Here is an 18,974-nt window from a genome sequence, read left to right as displayed (position 1 = left end):
GTCTTTAAAATAGTAGAATGTATTCATAGTTTTCTATATTCGTCTACATCATGTTTTTTTTTTTTACTTTATTTTTATTTATTTTTAACAACACATGTGTCATAGTTACATTATTCTGTCCCCATCATCTTCATTATAACTTGGCAACAGAAGATGAGACAGTAGATGTTCTTAACAAATGTAATACATCATGTTTTGTAATCAGACATATGTTTTGGTCTGTTAGCCAGAACTAAATGAGCCTTTTCACCAAATACGTTTTTAATCTTGAGGAAATTCTTAGAAAGCCACTTTTTACTTTTACTTGAGTAAAAATGTTGAAGTAGTGCAACTCTTCTTTAAGGTGGAGCCCTCTGGTGGTAAAGGGACAGGATCAGGGGCCCCAAGTCGAACACTGTACTGTAATACTACGTTGGGCCAGCTGTGAGTTTAGCATCTGTTAGCAGATGTTAGCCTGATCACTGGAACAATCCCACCCGTGTTCTGACGTCTAACTGGAAAACGGCCTGTCTGACTGTGACGTCATTTTCACATCCTGGAACGAGGCATTTCTGTCGGGCCTGTCCCTTTAACAGCACTCGGTTGTTCCCGGAAAAAGTCGGCGCAGTCCGTCATCGACCTCTTTCACTGCGGCTTCATCGCCAAGCGGACTAACCCGCTGCTCTCATCCGATCCCTCAGCGCGGACTGTCGGATCCCTGAACTGTCCAGCCCCCGGTTCCCGGAAAGCGTCCAGCTCCTGTCCAAATGCAAGCGATCAAATGTGTGGTGGTCGGCGACGGGTAAGGGATCTTTCAGATGATACGGGCCAGCAGCGGAGCATTGCTCATGTGATGCGGCCGCCGACAGATGGATGATGGGAGGATGCTATGTGGAAAAAGGGATGGGGCTCACGGAGCGCTGCATCGCCTGGCCCGTTTTTCTCCGGGTTAGCGGTGGGCTCGCCCCTCTGTTAGCGGCTCTCTGGCTGCATCCCGGCCGCTGCAGCGTGCAGGGAGGAGCCGGGCGCCACGGGAAGCCTCGCAGAGAACACGGCCATCGTAGGCCAGTGGAGGCAGGCTGAAGTGCTGATGCACGCTGAGGAATGCGTGGCCCTCCCTGCCAGCAGCAAGCAGGCCCCGCTATTGTAACCGCTCACCCAGCCCCTTGTCTTCTAGCGCCCAGATTCCTGCCTGCTGCAGCGGTCACCGCTCACGATCCGTACTGCTGTTTTTACTAGACAGATTCATAAATGTTGAATGAGTCAATGAGTTCAAAAAGGCTGAATGTCAGAATACATATCAAAAATAAATAAATAAATCAATTCACAGCTGTGAACTCCTCCTCTGTATAATTCTGGAATAAATCCCGTCATTCTAGAGATTTTTGACACCATAACTTGCAGCATAGAATATGATGTTCAGAATGTACACATAACCTGCTGAAAGGAATTATTCATGTTACATTAAAAAAAGCACTTAAATCTTAAAGTAGCATCATAGATAGTGTGCAGTTTTAAACCCCTGGCTCACTGTGGACTCCTTTACAGATGCAAAACAATATAAAGAGATCTTAGAAAAGTTGCAAAAACTGTTAAGAAGTAGAATTGAAATAAAATTAAACTCGAGACAATAAATGTCTGTAAGATTGAATAGATGTATCATCTATTCAATGATGATACATCTATCATCATTGATAGATGTATCAATGATGATAGATTGATACATCTATCATCATTGGCATCTAAACTTTATTTAAAAAAATTAAAAAGTGAGCCTGTCTAGAGCTGCACAATATCAATCAATCAAGTTTATTTGCACATCAGCCACAAGGTAGTTCAAAGTGCCTTACATGTCACGAGCCACCATCAAAATCAACAATACACATCAAATATGTTGATCAATGTTCCAGTAGTTATGAGATGAAAGCAACTCTATCCAGGCAAGTTTTTAGCCTTGATTTAAAGGAACTCTGTGTTTCAGCTGTTTTGCAGTTTTCTGGAAGTTTGTTCCAGATTTGTGGTGCATAGAAGCTGAATGCTTCATAGTGATCATCTCAGTATCAGTCTGCAGTACTGCAATTTTATATTTCAAAGAGTTCACGCTCTACATATCAGTGGTATATCTGGCCTTCAAGTGGCTCCAGGCAGGATGGAGAGCTCAGTGATGCTTAATAGATATCATCAATGTCATTTTGTCACTGAGTTAATCAAAGAGTTTACAGTGGTTTCATAAACCATTCATTTCCTGTTGATTTATGGAAGGAAAGAGGCCAGGATTAATCTTAGATTGGATGCCTTGGAACAAGTTTAGTGATGAGTTTTCCTGAGCTCTGGTACAGACTGTACAGATGTGAAACCGCTAACGGCCCACACACTGTAGGTGTTGACAATGATCCTGTGCTGTGCTGCACACACACTTTCACTCCATCCATGTTGTGGAGCTGCTCCCAGTTATTCTTAAAGGTTGTGGTTTTCCAGAACCACTTGGTTCTGACAAGAATTGCAGCTTGCTCACACCATGAATGGACGTGTTCACATCCTGTGTGTCTTCACTCAGAATGACAAGTTCTGTTTCTCATTTTTATCATTTCCGAACAAAAGCTGTTGTTTGCATGCCGTTGATTTGTCCTCACTGGCTTTCCATACCAGAAGGCAGGTAGTGTCTCCTCTCATTTCCTGGTTTTTAGATTGAGTTGGCTTCAGTGTTAGCACAAGTAGGGCTGAAAATTATATCATGATATTAGAGTTTCATATCAGTCCATGTCGATAACTATTGATTACTCTTCTGTTTTAAATATCTGAAATATTGCCAAACTGGTGGCGCTTACAGTTTTTTTCCACAGTTTTCCCTCCACACCCTTGATTTTTGTTGTTAAGTACTTATGAGGCACGATGGTGAAACTTCAGACTGATTTTGCGCAAAATCAGTCTGAATTTGCCTTTGGATTAACAACCTGTTAATCCACAGGTTGTTGCTAGGTAACCAAAGAGTGAATGAGTTAGTTGATGCTATCTGCTCAACTATGAGAGGTTAAGTGGCTAAAGAATTTCCTCTGCCTACATCTCCCAGAATGCTATGCAGTTCAGAAGAATAATCTTGCTATTACTGTACCTATTGGTAATTTGCTAATAACTTCCATAAACAAATCGATTTAAAGTTTTTAAAACTAAGTAAATATTCAGTAATAAATTAGGCATCACTATTGGCTGGTCACGTTTACTACTATTAATCAGCTGGGCTCAGGAAGTTAGCTGTGAGCTAATCAGAAGACTATGGGATGATCACTGGGTTCTCTTCTTCTGTGAAAGTGTTTCCTTTGCACTCAGGTCCGTCATCACACCCCTAAAGATCCATCTGTCTGGATTCTACATTACAGTCTGCAGTTCAACATTCAGCTCAATTTTAGAACAATGAAGAATAATAAACTTATAGGTTTCAAAAGCTGATGCCTGACACAGTGGGAGTTTTTGGGTTGCATGAAGTCGACCAACTTCTGACACTATGATCCAGGTCAGGACCATTGGACTCCATTAAAGTCCAGTTATTGGACTGGGAGCCACTGGCGTAGAACCAAGATGCTGCTTACTGGTGTGTTTGAGGTCACTGACATGTTGAAATTCTAATTTCATGGTAAATGGACCCAATAGTTTGAGAAACATCCTTATATCATGATGCCTGAGCCACCATGCTTCAGTCTCCAGTCCATTCACTCTGACTCAGGTTCTGGTTCTGATGCAAGTCGGTGACTCAATCTTTTGGGTTTCCTTAGATAGAAACTTCTCAGTCAATTTGAATAATAAACTGAACCTGAACTATACATTGGATCGACGTAACTTTTTTCCCCCTTTGTTTATAAAGAAGAGATGATGTGTTGTGAACTGTATTGTAGTGTGACACAAATTCAGTTTTGTTTTCAGACCCCTGACCCTGAAAACAACAAAGCTTCTTTCATCCATCCAGAAATGTTGCTCCATTTTTCTTTAGGTCAGTGGATTGGCTCTTCAGTTAACTGCAACCTCTTCAGCACATGTTGTTTTCTTCTACAGTGTCTTGTAATTGAACTGTGTTGTTTAAATAAAAGTTTAAAGCATAGGCATGTTGCAGTTACACAGCTGTTGGACAAATTTCATAGTGATTTCTCTTAATGTCCATCATGTTTTAGCTTGAGTTTAGCCTCTGGCTTGTATTTTAAACTCAACACAGACCTTCATGGAGGGCTGGCTGTATAGTTAATGAATAATCAAACATGGTACTGTTCAAAAGGGACATTAATAAAAAATGAGTTGGAGGCTTTGCCAAAACACAAGCTTTTGTTCTGACTGGAAGTGGACATCTTTCCAATCCTGGAACCAAGTATTTCCTTATCCAAGAGTAATCTGCCTTTGGTCTCCCCCCACCCCAGCTCCCAGTCTGAACAGCCAGTAAACAGTGTGTGATTGTTTGGGGCCAGTCTCCCAGATTTACAGGGCCCTTGCATTAACAGTACTATCATTAATGTCCATGCTATCGTCAGTCTGAGGACAGTCCTGCAGCCTGTGAGTCCAGTATAGGAGGGGATCAGGTCCTGCATGTGCGTGCGTGTGTGGGTGTGTGCGTGTGGGGGTGTGTGTGAGTGTGTGAGAGAGAGAGAATGAGCTTGTGCTCACAGTAGTGGGTGAAGGCTGTGTCACAGAGGGCCACTGTGTCCCCGGGCAACATGAATCTGGGCCAGTGTGTGTGCGGCCCAGAGGAGGGGAGTAGTAGCCTGTCCACACACTCCACCTCCAGGCATGTCAGACATTATTGACTCGTCCACACACTCCGTACAGACATGGCTGCTCCATTTGTGCATGTATGGACCTGTTTGATAAATGTGCCCTCGTTTCTCTTCTTCCTCAGGGCTGTGGGAAAGACCTGTCTGCTGATCAGCTACACCACCAATGCCTTTCCTGGTGAATACATCCCCACTGTGTGAGTGAGCTGCAAACACTTCCACCAGAGGAAGAAAAAAAACAACTCGTGCTGATGACACATTTTACCCTAACAGTTAGGGATGATGGTGCTACAAAATAACGAGTAGAATACTAATTAGTAAACCTTCTCTGTTAAGCATGGCATGTCGAATTTACAAAAGAAAGTACACACTCTATCATTATAAGCACAAATCAACAGTCCAGCATAAAACACAGTCTTTATTTCTTTACCAGAAACAGAGACAGGCAGTGAAACCGAAGCAGTGAGTGGAAACCCTCTGCCATAAAGTCATGGTGTGAAGAACAAGCGTAGATCTTAATGAAGGTCACATCAATAATGTAATATATAATGTATTTATTGACTGGAACCTTTGTACATAAAATAAATGTGTTTAATTGCATTAAAATTTGTAATGCCTTAAAATCAATGTAATTAATTAATTACATAGATTTTTGCATTGGTCTTATTTAACATATAACACATAGATCAAAAAGTGAATTGTGAAGAGCAAAAAAAAAAAACACATGTAAGTCACCTGACATAAGTCAAAGAACTAACCAATTTATGAAAAAGAGTCTGACCTCGCTAGAAGTGTAGCTAAAGGGTGTTTCAGCTTTTCTCCAGAGCCACGTCTGAACATCCTCTGATCTCATCATTAAGTTTACATCTGTTTTTGCTGCCACCCAATTCTTTATCAGGACTCAGATCAGCTGGGAGTTTGTACAATTCATGCTTGTTTTTCCAAACCGTGCTCTCCTGTCTCTTCCAGCTTTGACAACTACTCTGCCAACGTAATGGTGGATGGGAAGCCAGTGAACCTGGGCCTCTGGGACACGGCAGGACAGGAGGACTATGATAGATTAAGACCATTGTCTTACCCACAGACGGTACTCCGACTCCTTCCTCCCAAAATCACTTCCTCTCTCTGTGTCATGCAGGAACCACTGTACGGACAAATGTACATATAGGTTTATATAACCAAGTGAAAAATTAGGACATGCAGTTAGCCATTTAAGCCAGTAGGTGGGGTGTCCCTCCATAAAAACTCAAATAAATTACTGACTATATCAAAATGAATTCATAATACAGTAAATGTTCATTATGTAAATATTTTAAGCAACTTAAAAAAATTTACTTAGCTTAATTTTTTTGTCTTCAACTAAATTTCCCAACAAAGCTGCCAGGTAACATCTGGTTTTCCTATTTCCTTATAATGATCATATTCTGGGTCATATCTTTTAAACTTGAAAAACGAATGTTTCCACATCCATTTTGAACTCTATTCCTGCCAACGCGCCCTGGACCTCCAGTCACCGACCAGACTCTGTCAGCGTCAAGAAAACAGCATCGCAAAATGATTCAAAGAAATATAAAATTCACAGCAAAGGATTAAAATCAGCACATCTAAGAAACTAACATATAGGAAAATATGGAAAACAATCATGCTTTTAGCTCTAATGGGGTGTTTGTGTGGAAAAAAGCTTTCAGTTGGTTTATCAATAAGACAATAGTGTTAAATGTTGAGTAAAGACAAAGTCTGTTTCAAAGACAGCCAGAAAGCCACTCCAGGAAATGTTTGTTTATATTTAACAGAACACTTTAATAAGTCTTTTATTCATTTTTTATGACTGTTTGTTCTTTTAAAAATGTATATAAAATTTCCACATATCCAAATATGTTAGAAAAACACACGTCTGACCGTCTGGTATAAGGAAATGTAAATTAAAGTAAAAGAAGAATTAAACAACTTCCTGTTGCTCACTGAATCTAAAGCTTCATATTATTTGATTATTGGTCTATAGATAGTGATCCAGAAATTAATTGATCCAGTACTTTTATAAATAAACTCAAACCTTTTCGTTGCCACGAACACACTCACACAAACATACAGATTTCCTGTCAACCAGCGATCTCTCTGATTCTCTCCCAGGATGTGTTCTTGATATGCTTCTCCCTGGTCAGTCCGGCCTCCTTTGAGAACGTCCGAGCTAAGGTCAGTACGCTGACCGCCCCCTTCCATTACCCCGCCCGAGCCCAGTCTGACCACTAGGAGGCACATCTATAGCGCCCCCTGGCATTAGAGACGGCCACTGCAGCCGCTCAGTCCTCGGCTTGGAATGGTCAGAAGTTAAGCTGACTCCGTCTGAAGCCGGAGCAGAGAGCCGTTGCAAAGCGAGGCCTGAAGCAGTGCTGGCGCTCTGCGGAGGGAGAGGCGGCCGCTGAGGTTTGGCGTGCTGAGCGTAGAGAGACGCTCTCATGTGAAATCACACCTTGAACAAGGTCCCACCTCCCTCTGCAGAACTTCCTCATCATGTCATTTAAATTTGTTCAACCTTCAAATTATTTGTAGATAACTTTTATGAAAAACATTTGTTATGTATTTGCTGAAACTGTCACCGTATCAGTGTAACATCAGACAGATAATCTGTGGAAAAAATTGTCATCACATGGGGACAGATTCAACCAATATGTAAAAAACAGATTTTTGAAGTTCCATACTGCAGCTTTAACTTTTCATATTGACTCCTTCGTGTTGCTCATCCTTGTGGAGAGGCGTGTAACACTCATCCTCTGCATCCAGCTAACTCTCCCGTTTCTTGTCTCCACTGACGTTGTCTCTCTGTAAATCCATTTGTGCACACGCCCCTGTGTGCGCCCTTGGTGCTGTAGTGGTACCCAGAGGTGAGACACCACTGCCCCAACACACCCATCATCTTGGTGGGGACGAAGTTGGACCTTCGAGATGACAAGGACACCATCGAAAGGCTGCGGGACAAGAAGCTGTCTCCCATTACCTATCCTCAGGGTCTGGCTATGGCGAGGGAGATCGGTGAGAGTGCAGCGCAGACAAAACACATTTGTTAGCTCTCATTTATGAGTAATGCACCTAGAATGGAGAATATGAAACTCAAGTGAAGGATGGGTAATTTAGGTAGTTTACTATGCAGGGTTTATGTTTCTTTAGATGTGATGTAGTGGCCACTGTGGTGGTTTGGTCTTAAAGGGACAGTATTATGGAAAATCGACTCTTTTCTATGCTATTTCCTCATCAAAAAAAATACCTGGAGTGTTGCTTTGATTCTTTCATACGTGTTTGGGAAAAATCCTTCAATCCCCATGGCAACCATTCAGCTGTGCAAAACGCATGGATGGACTTAGCTCCGCCTCTTTTGTGCAGCGCCTATGCATATGTGGATGCATTCCAAAAGCAGGAAGCGGACTACAGTGCAGGGCATTCTGGGTAAATACAACCAAAATAAACATGCAAGTCTAGCTCTAGCTGGACAAATGGCTTGTTTTTTGTTTATTTTGGTGAAGAAGGAAATTGTGCTCAGTGGAGGTTTTTTGTTATGTTTCTTGGCGCAGCGCCCCCACAGGTGAGGGTGGGGGGTACAGGTTGCTCAAAGGGTTTCATTTGTTTGACTCAGTGTCGTGTGGAAGAGAAGTGGAGCAGCTGAAAATGTAACAAACATTGCAACTTTGGTCCTCAGTCAAACCGAGTCTATCAGACTATCAGGTGTAAAAACACCCTTAAGCTGTATGTCCTTTTCAGATAGTCTGTCTGTAAACATGTAGAGTACATGTTGGGCATCCTCCTGTTAGGACGTTCACCCTTCTCTCCCACCATGTCTTCCTGGTCCTCAGGGGCTGTGAAGTACTTGGAGTGCTCTGCACTGACCCAGCGAGGCCTGAAGACAGTATTTGACGAGGCCATCCGAGCCGTGCTCTGCCCCCCACCGGTGAAGAAGAGAGGGAAGAGATGCACCATGTTCTGAGGAAGAGGCACTGCTACAACACCACATCATCATGAACAACACACACACTTTCTTTGAGAGAATGAGAGCTAAAACTGGTGAGAGTGAGTGTGCAGTTCAGTGATTGTTTTCTGTAGTCTTTTTTTTCTTTTTCAGAACTATATTGGTTAGACGACCAACATTCTTTTTTTTTTTTTTTTTACCATTCCTGAATAAGATGGTAGGTTCCCTGTGAATGGCACTGACTGTCCGTCTCCGTTGTACTGTTGCCAGGAGGACTGCAGCTTTCCACAACCGTCTTTCTACTGCTCTCTTCTCTCTCAGACATGCTTGCTTAAATTAACGCAGTGGTAATTACACAGAACGTCAGGTGTTGATAGGTTCAGGGTTGAAGTTCCTCTCAGCTCCCTGTCTAAGATCAGCTCATTCAGCCCTGAAAACCTTCTGGCTGCTAATGCTGCATTCCATTTATCTGGGAAGTCAGAACTCAGGGCTGGGTTTGACGTCAGACTTGGCGTTTAAGTTAGAAAGTCGGGATTTGAACATGGCAAGCTCATAAACCTTGTTCACAGTATCTCTTACAAACATAGTTTTAAGCTTTACTGTTCATAGGGAAACACCATTTTTAATTTGTGCGGTTTAGAGTTACAGGCACTACATGTAATATTGATTTTTTTCTTACATGTGTGTCTTGCAAAATAAACATTTTTTCCACCACAGCTTACTACTGTTGATTCAAGGAGCGGCCATACTGAAGCGCGAAAGTCGGAGTTGCTCCACTTTCCCGTTGGGAAATCTGACTTTGGATGGCGTTCAAGTTGAATTTTCCAACCAGGAAATCGGAATTTCCCAGTTCCGAGTACAACTGGAATGCAGCATATCACAGCTATCATTTTGTGAGCTGCACTTTGAGATAATAAACATGTCTAGCTGTGTAAAAACATCCTGGTCAGGCCACCTGAGAATGGTAAGAAGTTGATTACTGACCGCTGAGTTCAGATCTGCAGCTCAGACTAATGTGGTTTTTTATGGTCAAAGCAGAAAGCACAGCTTATATTTTAGGCCTAAACGAAGTAGGTAAAATATTTAACACAGCTGTATCATGTGATCTGAGGCTTTTTTTAAAAGATGCCCAATGATTATAATAATTAATCTCCAGCCTGTTTGCAGTCAGAGTAACACACTGTGGTTATGCCATCTGATGGATTAAGCTATAATTATTTATCCATGAGAATTTAGCTCAGCTGTAACTTCTCACCTGCCTTCCTTTATTTACATCTGTATAGAAACAACGTGTAGTCATAATTTCATAGTAGCTTTTCCTTTTCAAAGGAAATTCTTTAAGCTTGAAACACTGAACTCGACTTCCTGGTTTCCTAGAAGCTGGGATTTGGGCTGAGAGCTCATCTGGTGCCAGTGAGGCTCATCAAACCAGTGATTCTGCTGTTCAACACTCAGTTCTGGCAAGCAGCTGATCTTAGACAAGAATCAGTGGGAAACTTCAACTACAGTCAGGAAATCAGAGCTGCTTTTGTAGGTTTGCTTTCAGAAAATGAAAAGTCTCTAATTTTTGTTGTAGTTTAAATTTAACATAGAGAGACAAAATGTCAGCGAAAGATCCAGAAAACAAAATGCAATTTCGATTCAAATTTTCTTCAGAAGTATTTGATCAAAACCTGCTGTGATGTTGGTGGAAGAGGCTGTTTGGAAGCACAGCGGCCTGATGGACCATCAGCGGGTCAGACAGATCTGAGTGAGGAGCGCTAGAAACCTTTCAGCACGGTGCTTCTGCAGATCTGAGCTCTGGAAGCCATTGCCATGGTGATGCGTTCTAGTCGATGCTTACTGGTTGTGGTTCCGTTTTCAGGCCCTTACATTCATCCTGTACCTAGAGCTGAATATCGTCTGATAGAACATTCAATATCCAGAACCGCACAGCACTCTGGGAGATGTAGGCAGGGGAAAGGCTTTAGCTGCTCAACCGCTCACATTGGTGACATCAACCAACTCACTTAGTCTTTGGTTACCAAGCAACAACCTGTTGAGTAACATGCATAGCAGCTGTTTCAGGTTTCGCCACCGTTCCTCATAACTGCTAAAAACTAAAAACAATAACATGGAGTGAAAACTGGATAAAACAGGAAATTCACGCCACCGGTTTGGTAGTACTTCAGATATTTAAAACAAAAAAACGCATCAATAATTATTGATATCCACTGATATGAAACTCTTACATTGTGACAGGTTTTTTTGCCGTATCGTTCGGCCCTATCAGCTCTCAGCAGGTCGAGTTGATGCCGTAGAGCTTGGCTTTAGTCTCAATATCTCCTCACCACCTAACACCTGCAGAATGAAGAACCTGGTCATGTGCCTTCTCTATGGGGAGCTGAACTTTGACCTTCACTTATTCAGTGTAGTGATTCCATTCCCCTGTGGTCCAGATGCTCCTGGCCTCTCGTTTGTCATCCACCTGGAGGTGAGACCCTTCATGGAGCAGCAGACTGAACACACTGCATGGTCTTTAACTGGCGTTACCTAGCAACCAAACTTCAGACTGAAGTTCTTGTCCCCTGATGTCCTCTCTGAGTAGGCTGCTGTCAGAAGCTGATTCTGTAGACAAAAAACACCTGGATAGTATCTGTTATTGATGGATTGATTAACTGATTGTAATCTGTGTGCCTTGTGGTTGCCCAAACTCCATTCGCTTTGCAGAAATACTTCAGTGTTTCTGGGTCTATTCTGTGTCTGACTGTTAAACGAATCTGCCACAACATCACAAACCATGTGATCCTCAGTAAGAAGGTAAACCTACAGAAACAGCAGAGCTTTCTCTTATTTCCTGCTCTGGAGCCGTGGACGTGCGTCAGACTAGCATGCCAAACATGGAGCTGTCCAACCTTGCTGCCTGAGATCTGCCTTCAGAAAGGGAGGAGCTTGCATGGTCTTAATATGCTCTGTCTTCATGATCCCACTGATTAGATCTACTCTCTGTTCATGTGTGTGCGTGTGAGTGAGTTTGTCACAGGCATGTAAATAGACGCTGGTATTTGTGTGTGAACAGGCTCGTGTCGGTAGCAGTGACACGGTGTTGATCGGGATGGCGACTAAAGATAACATTGTTTTAAGCCAAGTTTTTTAGTGTCCAGTTTTTGGTACAATTTCATATTGTAGTAATACACGGGAGTTTTCAAAAATTGTGTGGACATTAAGGCAGAAAAAAAAGGGTTTTAATGACATCTAGTGATGTACAGAATGCGCAACGCATTAGGAATATCTGTATGTACCTAAATATGTACCTTCCTAAAAGTAAAACAGTTAACTTTAAAGAAATTCTAGTTGCTCATGTTGAATTTACAAGTGTTGCTAACAGTGTATAGGATAAAGGGGCCAATCTTTGTGCAGTTTGTCATTGCAGCAAACAGTGCAGATTGCACCTTTATGAGCAGATTTTCTCTCTGGTTGCAGGGCTGCGTTGGGGGGTGGGTGCAGGGGGGCGGTCTCCGCCTGTCATGCTGTGTGGTTGAATCATGTCATGTGGTCCTGCCTAGCTAAGGTGTCGATATGTAGCTGAGAAACACAGCAAAAAAAAAAAACTGTAATACTATTATTGCATGGAAGTTTTCTGGTTGTTTGGCCCACTGTAAATCTTCTGAGAGCTTGTACGATGAAATGCATCGGCCATGTACGTATGTAAGATGACTTGTATACTTGTTTCAGCTGTTTGTCTTCTTTTTTATTAATTAATTCACATGTTGGTGTGGTTAAAAAAACTCATTTTTGTATACTAAATACAAACGTATACGTAAAGAACATGGCTTGCTGTCGTGATTTGACATGATACGCAGAGGAATCAGTGTCGTGTGTTTGATACGCTGCAGTGTTTGAAGGTGGTGCAGGTGAGTGGTGAAGGGAGGAGTTTAATCTTCACTGGAAAGCTTTTTAAAATGTATGAAAACATTTTTTGTCCTTCAGTCTGACATGAACTCAGAGCATTTCCTGGTTTAGCTCAGTTAGCTGAAATATTTCTGTTTGCTAATTGCCAGAATAATGAGATGCCTGAATTAATCAACTAATTTAGTAACCAGTAATAACTGGAGGACACAGAACAAAACAAAAAAGTTATTCTAATTATTTTTTAAATTAATCATATTATAATTTAATTGTCTGAGGGCTAATAGATAAAATCCCTTTAATCAATCCGGATGATATCATGGCTTTTTTATGCTTTTATTTCACTGAGATCTACATCTACATCTGGGATGTAATTTTCTGATGTTCAAAACCACACAGACAAATTAAAAATCATGATTCAACAACAATGAACCCGTTCATTTTGGACCATCTGAATGTTGGGGTAAAACCCTGAGCTGTCAGCACATCTGCCTCTGATCAGCTGGAACTCGTGGTGATGTTCAGCAGGCCAGGTGGCCTCCGTCCACTGGCAGGGCGACTCCGTTAATCATGCTGCTCTTCTCACTCAGCAGGAACAAGATGCAGTTCACCACGTCCTCCTCCTCTGCACACACACACAAATACACATGTGGACTTTCCATTGATTTCTACACACAAACACACACTTCAGCTCCAAGCAAGCTTCTACAAACTGCATTCATTTTATATATTCAATTTGGAGGAAAGTGAGAGAAACTTGAAACCAGAGAATTTTCTGCAATAAAACAATAAAAGTGATTTTATTTGGTCAATTGAACCTGCTGACAGAAAGCAGCAGATCATTAAACTCGTCTGGTTGTGTGTCCATTCGATGATCTTTGATTCAGATTCCACTCTAGGTTTTATCATCTGATGCTGATTAGTAAAATCAAGGATCATCTTCCCCATAACGCCCTTGATGCTTTTATTACTTATGTCAGGTTTCAGATAAAAGTATTGGTAAAATCTCTGAAGGCTGCTTGTTTAAGAGCACAGATTACCAAACAACACTGTGAGCACACAAGGTCGTGACCTTTGTATCTGACCTGCGAAGCGGCCCAGGGGGATGCGGGACTTCATGGTCTGGGCTTTTTCCGGGTCACTCCAGCCCAGGCGACCCATCTTTGTCATAACAACTGTAGGGTTGACGCTGTTCACACGGATCTGATTGGACCACAAAACAAGTTTCTGAGTGAGCACAGACAGCAGCATCACGATGTGTGTCTAGAACACACACACACACACACTGACAGGAGTTTCTGTTGCTAAGTCACTGATGTCTGGGTTTTTTAGAGGACGCTCTGTCAGTTAAAGGTTTCTGCTGCAGACATGAGCTGGGAATGTTTCTGTGTGGAAATAATATCAGAGGTCATGCAAAAAACTTTTTAAAAACTCCGGACAGTAACTGTCAGTGTTGTTGCTAGGTAGACTGGATACATGCTGAACTTAGGCTTTACAGACAAAGTTTTATTGAAGTTATGGTTTAATTAAAGCTCAGCTGCTCGAATATATATAGATATGATTTAGAATATGCTGATGATACCTACTTTTTTGGATTAGAGGCCACTTTTGGACCTTTAATTCTAAAGTGGCCTTTTGGATTAGAGGTCAAACAGCTTCAGGAAACGAGAGAAAAAGAGCAGCTGTCCTCTGTTCAAGAAGAGTTCTCTGGGACTGTTCTGGTGTTTAAAACAGACTGAGGTTGGGCTACTTTAGCGAATCCCTCCTGCAGGTTTGAGTGAAGCAGTACCTGATGGGGTCCGAGCTCTAGGGCCATCACTTTGGTCAGCATGTCCAGGGCCCCTTTAGTTGCACCTGAGCAAGGCCGAATGATAACACAGCAACTCTCACTGGAAGGGATTACTAGAACATCAAAGTTAGAATACTGTGAAAAAGTGCAATATATCTGGCCAGTCATCTCAGAAAAGGAAACTCATTATGTATTATAATCACATATAATATAGAGTGATATTTCCCAAGACTGTTTCTAGTCATTTTGATGATTATGCAAGTTCAGTGTCTCAGAAAATCAGAATAGTGTGAAAAAGGTTATTATTGGAAACTCCTGGTGTTAGCCCCAGTCATCTGATTAACTAAAACACCTGCAGATGTTTCCTGAGCCTCCAAGGTCACTCTGGGTCAGCAGGACCCAATCATGGTAAGGTTTGGGGTATCATGTTTTGCTGGTTCTGGTCCACTGGGTTTCCACAGTCAATGCAGTGTCGACCAGGAGAATCTAGAGCTCTTCATGCTTCCTCTGCTGACCAGCTGGATGAAGATGAACAACAAACTCCCCTGATCTTTAACCACTTTGATCATTTCTGGGCTGTTTTGAAGAGGAAGATGAGAGACACCAGACCCAACAGGGCAGTTGAGCAGAAGGCAGATTTCAAACCAAACATCACACCTACACAGAACCATTGGCTGGTCGCCTCCATGCCTCGGCGCATTGATCCAGTTATTTAAATGAAAATGGAGACTGACCAAGCATTGAGTGGACAGAAACATACATACCTTTCAGAGTCCTGACCTCTGTGCTCAAAGCATCTGTTTTTGATTGGTCTAATCTGATATTTTAGCCTTCTGAAACACTGAATTTTGGCTTTTCTTCACCTATAGCCACAATTATTAAAACTGCAAAGGACAAAAGCTAGAAATATTTCAATCTGTGGTCAATGACTCTTTCGAAAATGACTGTTTCACTCTCTCAGAGGGCTGGCAAGAAATATTGCACTTTTATTTTATGAAATATTTCATTTCTTCCGTTTGTTTCTCCAAGTGTGGTGAAGGAGAAGACAGTGAATGTCAAGCCGTCTGTTTCTCACAGTAAACAGTATGATCCCTGAGGGCGCGCTGGGACGCCTGGCTGGACACGTTGACGATGGAGCCGCCCGACCCTCTGGCCTTCATCCCACCAGCCACCATCTACCACACACAGAGAAACAGGTAGCTTCAGTTGTTTACAGTAAAGGATTGCATGGCCCATCTAACTATGTGTGTGTATATCGCAGTTAAGCATTCACAGCCATCAGCAGTTTTGTGTTTTGCTGCATTCTGCACAGCATAAAGTCCACCTCAGAGTGACAGTGGCAGATGTTTTAGGGTCATTCTGAGTAAATCACTAGTGAGGAAGAATATGAATAAAGTGTTTAGATGAATTCAATAAATTAATTTAATGTAGATGCAAATAGAAGCTGAATAAGCAGATCTTACTTTAGGGCTGTTTTACCTGAGAAATGTGTAGCACAGCTTTCACATTCACATTAAACAATCTGAAAAACAACAACAGTTGGTTGAAACCAGTAACTCAGTTCCTGTTCTCACCCTTTGGCCTGACCTGTATCTAGGAGAATAAAATGGTGTCATTCTGGCCTTACAGGTCAAACTGGTCAGGCGTGACCTCCAGGAATGGCTGCAGTTTGGTGCAGGCAGCATTGTTCACCAGCAGATCGATGGGCCCGACGTCCTTCAGGGCAGCCTCGGTGGCTGCCCAGTCCGCCAGGTCCACACACACTGGGACGATGGCTGGACACTGGAGGGGGGTGAAGGAGGAAATCAGAGTATTTACTTTCAAGGTGAAGGCAGAGAGAGAATGAACAAGAAGTCTGCAAAGCTACAGAAAGCCAAACTGTCAGGGAGTTCGTATCAAATAAGAATGGGGATGGAGTGGTGTGTGTGTGTGCGTGCGTGCTTGCGTGCGTGCGTGCGTGTGTGTGTGTGCGTGCTTGCATGCGTGCGTGCGTGTGTGTGTGTGCTGGGGGGGTCGCCACAGGGGGGGTCACCTCTTGCACTAAACTGTTGAGGTCAGCCTGTGTCCGTGTGACTGCAGTGACCCGAGCCCCGCAGCGTGCCAGAGCCAGAGCCGTGGACCTGCCGATACCTGATACACAAAATATACATCATCATCCAGACTGAAGCTGCCAGGTCACACAAATCCACGAACATGCACACACACACACACACACACACACACACACACACACACACACACACACACACACACACACACACACACACATGTTTGCATGGCTATTTTTGTGGGGACTTTCCTTTGACTTCCATTCAAAAAGAGCGTTTCCCAGGCTTTGGTCCCCACAACGTAGTATGTGTCAAGAAAATGCTCCCCACAAGGTATTACAAACAAACACACATTCAATTCAAAAATACTTTATCGATCCCAAAGTAAAACTAAACATTGCTGTAAGTCATATTAATTCAAATTTGTCAAAGAGTTATTGTACATCCTGTATTCAGTGAATCTGAAGAAGCTTCTGACTGAAGGCTCTCCGTCTATGACAGCCTCATAAAGACGAGGTAAGGGTTGTCCATCATTTTCTTGATTTTATGTCAAATCCGTCTTTTCTTCATCCAGAGGTTCCACACACACGAATATTTCTGGGAAAATTTCTTTTTTGAAATGACAAAAAAATTTTCACCACTTCATTTTTAACAATATTGTACAACAATTTATTTTGAAAGCAGTGAGGAAACTGGATCAGTGGTAGCGATTTAACGCCCACCAAGCCTCAACCATCCGGAGTATGAAGAATGGATTGTGATGGAGAATAAAGAACAGAGAACTGAAGCATCGTCTGACTAAAGATTCCCAGTGAGCCACTGTTTGCCAGGCTGCAGCCTTATTACTGAATGGATTCATTTCATTTCTACACCAAATAGTTACAATGTAAAAAATGAAAAAAATATTTTTTTTTTGTGAAAAAAAAACTAAATGTGACAGGTCTATAACTATTCAGCCTTTGTGATGACATAACCCTGATCTTCCTTCTGATGTTTCTAAAAGTCAAATAGCCTGTGGTGAATTCAGCAAACTGAACACTAACTGTGAACGTTTCTATAAGACCCGAGTTACAGAGCAGAGAAACCAACTAATGGAGTCAGACAAACAGACAGCAGAATATCTGAACATGTTCTAATTTGACTTTCAAAAAGTGAAAACAGATTATATTGTGGAGGTTCAGGTCATCCAGCTCAGAACTGACCTATGATGTCACGTGGTGCAGGAATCTCTTCTGGTCTAAGATGAGAATCACTTCATGATCTGTTTCACTAAATTCATTTTAATCATCTTTCTCTATATAATATTCCAGTCAAGGATTGACTTGTGAATATCACGGTAAAGTGGAACTGAAACCGTTAGACATGTTTTTCTCGCGCTGATTGTGAGATAAAGTTATTAAAAACACTGGAATGAGAGACAACTTCCGCATAAACACATAACCGAACCCGCTCTGCATGCCGGTGGTACCGTCCCGGTCCTCTAAGGATTATTCCCACCTTTTCCTGCTCCTGTCACCAGCGCCCGTTTGCCTGCAAATGAAATCTCCATGTTGAGAGGTTCGGTTCGGTTCGGCTGCGATCAGCTGCAAATAGACAACACACAGCAGCTTCGGTCAAGTTTCCGGTGGATCCGTCTCAGTTCCAGTTCATTTGAAACTGAGACAGTTCTTCATGTGACTGGTACCGTGAAGAGAACTCACCTTTTGCAGGCAGATCCGGGTTCAGAAACCCAACCTGAAAGTCCAGGAGGAAAGTTCTGTTTCACTTCCAGGTCAGAGCTGCTGCTCTCTCATCGACTGAGCATGAGTTGGTGTTTACATGACCGTTCAACTAACCCTCAACACAGCACACAGCTTCTGATTGGGCTGGAAGCTCACCTGCCACTCTGATAAATAAACAAAAGCAACAAAAAAAGAACGTGTATGTCATCATTTTGAAATAATCTCCCATTATCATTTAGCAATCTCAGAATAATGAGGATAAAGTTTTGTGTTTTGGGCTACCACAGCTTCCAAATCAACTCCATGTACTGATGCGTTTAGGAATCATCAACAAATTGCTCACACACACACACACACACACACACACACACACACACACACACACACACACGCACACACACACACACACACACACACACACACACACACACACACACATGAAGTTGTTACAGTGTGTCATAACCTGACCATAGTCCACTACTCACTTACTCAGGGAGTCCGGGATGTTTAAACGGACGGCCATCCGTCCTGCCGCTCTGCCTCACAGAGGGCGGGAACTAAAGATTATTCGATTGATTATTATGACAATTAATCGCATAACCACATTCTGTGGATTTTTTATTTAAGCACTTAAGTTTATCATATGCAATACTTGATATATATAAGAAATTGAAAATAAATAATTCAATTAATTTTTTAAGTAAAAAACTTTTCATTGCTTAAGCATTCCTTTAGTAAGCACTTTGTTTTGTTTTTTGTATTTTTACAGGATTTAAACCAGGTGAAGGTAAAACTGCCGCTCATGACTTCTGTATAGAACAGATTCACAAAGTGGTT

General features: G+C 42.2%; 2 protein-coding genes across 6 annotated transcripts; one reads left to right on the top strand and one right to left on the bottom strand.

The window, feature by feature from the left end:
• The first annotated feature begins 555 nt into the window (after nucleotides 1–555).
• Nucleotides 556–12,388, top strand: LOC102224880 (Rac family small GTPase 3). Of its 4 annotated transcripts, none has more exons than XM_014474664.2 (6): nucleotides 556–781; nucleotides 4,859–4,930; nucleotides 5,703–5,820; nucleotides 6,864–6,926; nucleotides 7,604–7,766; nucleotides 8,578–8,639. In XM_014474664.2, exons 1-6 carry the CDS (start codon nucleotides 747–749, stop codon nucleotides 8,637–8,639), a joined length of 513 nt encoding a protein of 170 aa, XP_014330150.1. In that variant the 5' UTR covers nucleotides 556–746. The 4 variants fall into 4 exon arrangements, 3 of the variants coding, with proteins under 3 accessions (XP_014330150.1, XP_005814413.1, XP_023197146.1); XM_005814356.2 differs by having other exon boundaries at nucleotides 571–781; nucleotides 7,604–7,763; nucleotides 8,579–12,388; XR_002753405.1 differs by lacking the exon at nucleotides 556–781 and adding an exon at nucleotides 8,906–12,388 and having other exon boundaries at nucleotides 1,636–4,930; nucleotides 7,604–7,763; nucleotides 8,579–8,786.
• Nucleotides 12,389–12,894: 506 nt separating this feature from the next.
• Nucleotides 12,895–18,287, bottom strand: dcxr (dicarbonyl and L-xylulose reductase). Of its 2 annotated transcripts, none has more exons than XM_023341375.1 (9): nucleotides 18,117–18,287; nucleotides 17,914–17,999; nucleotides 16,401–16,498; nucleotides 15,996–16,150; nucleotides 15,848–15,890; nucleotides 15,444–15,543; nucleotides 14,369–14,481; nucleotides 13,665–13,782; nucleotides 12,895–13,204 (listed from the first exon to the last, which is right to left on the bottom strand). In XM_023341375.1, the coding sequence occupies exons 2-9, from the start codon at nucleotides 17,963–17,965 to the stop codon at nucleotides 13,101–13,103; spliced, it is 783 nt and encodes a 260-aa protein (XP_023197143.1). In that variant the 5' UTR covers nucleotides 17,966–17,999; nucleotides 18,117–18,287; the 3' UTR covers nucleotides 12,895–13,100. The 2 variants fall into 2 exon arrangements, with proteins under 2 accessions (XP_023197143.1, XP_023197145.1); XM_023341377.1 differs by having other exon boundaries at nucleotides 14,369–14,433; nucleotides 18,117–18,282.
• Nucleotides 18,288–18,974: the final 687 nt, after the last annotated feature.

The sequence above is a fragment of the Xiphophorus maculatus genome, chromosome 10 (genome assembly GCF_002775205.1).
Source record: "Xiphophorus maculatus strain JP 163 A chromosome 10, X_maculatus-5.0-male, whole genome shotgun sequence".
Lineage (NCBI taxonomy): Eukaryota > Metazoa > Chordata > Actinopteri > Cyprinodontiformes > Poeciliidae > Xiphophorus > Xiphophorus maculatus.
This window is presented reverse-complemented; position numbering and strand designations above follow the sequence as displayed.

What these genes read in the sequence shown, in the direction of transcription:
- LOC102224880 (XM_023341378.1), top strand. Translation starts at nt 4,791, where the DNA reads ATGGCTGCTCCATTTGTGCATGTATGGACCTGTTTGATAAATGTGCCC. An exon ending in GGTGAATACATCCCCACTGT is followed by an intron (nt 4,931 to 5,702) that starts GTGAGTGAGCTG and finishes TGTCTCTTCCAG; the next exon opens with CTTTGACAACTACTCTGCCA. An exon ending in GGCTATGGCGAGGGAGATCG is followed by an intron (nt 7,764 to 8,578) that starts GTGAGAGTGCAG and finishes CCTGGTCCTCAG; the next exon opens with GGGCTGTGAAGTACTTGGAG.
- dcxr (XM_023341375.1), bottom strand. Translation starts at nt 17,965, where the DNA reads ATGGAGATTTCATTTGCAGGCAAACGGGCGCTGGTGACAGGAGCAGGA. An exon ending in TCAACAGTTTAGTGCAAGAG is followed by an intron (nt 16,151 to 16,400) that starts GTGACCCCCCCT and finishes ACCCCCCTCCAG; the next exon opens with TGTCCAGCCATCGTCCCAGT. An exon ending in TAGAGCTCGGACCCCATCAG is followed by an intron (nt 13,783 to 14,368) that starts GTACTGCTTCAC and finishes TGGTCCAATCAG; the next exon opens with ATCCGTGTGAACAGCGTCAA.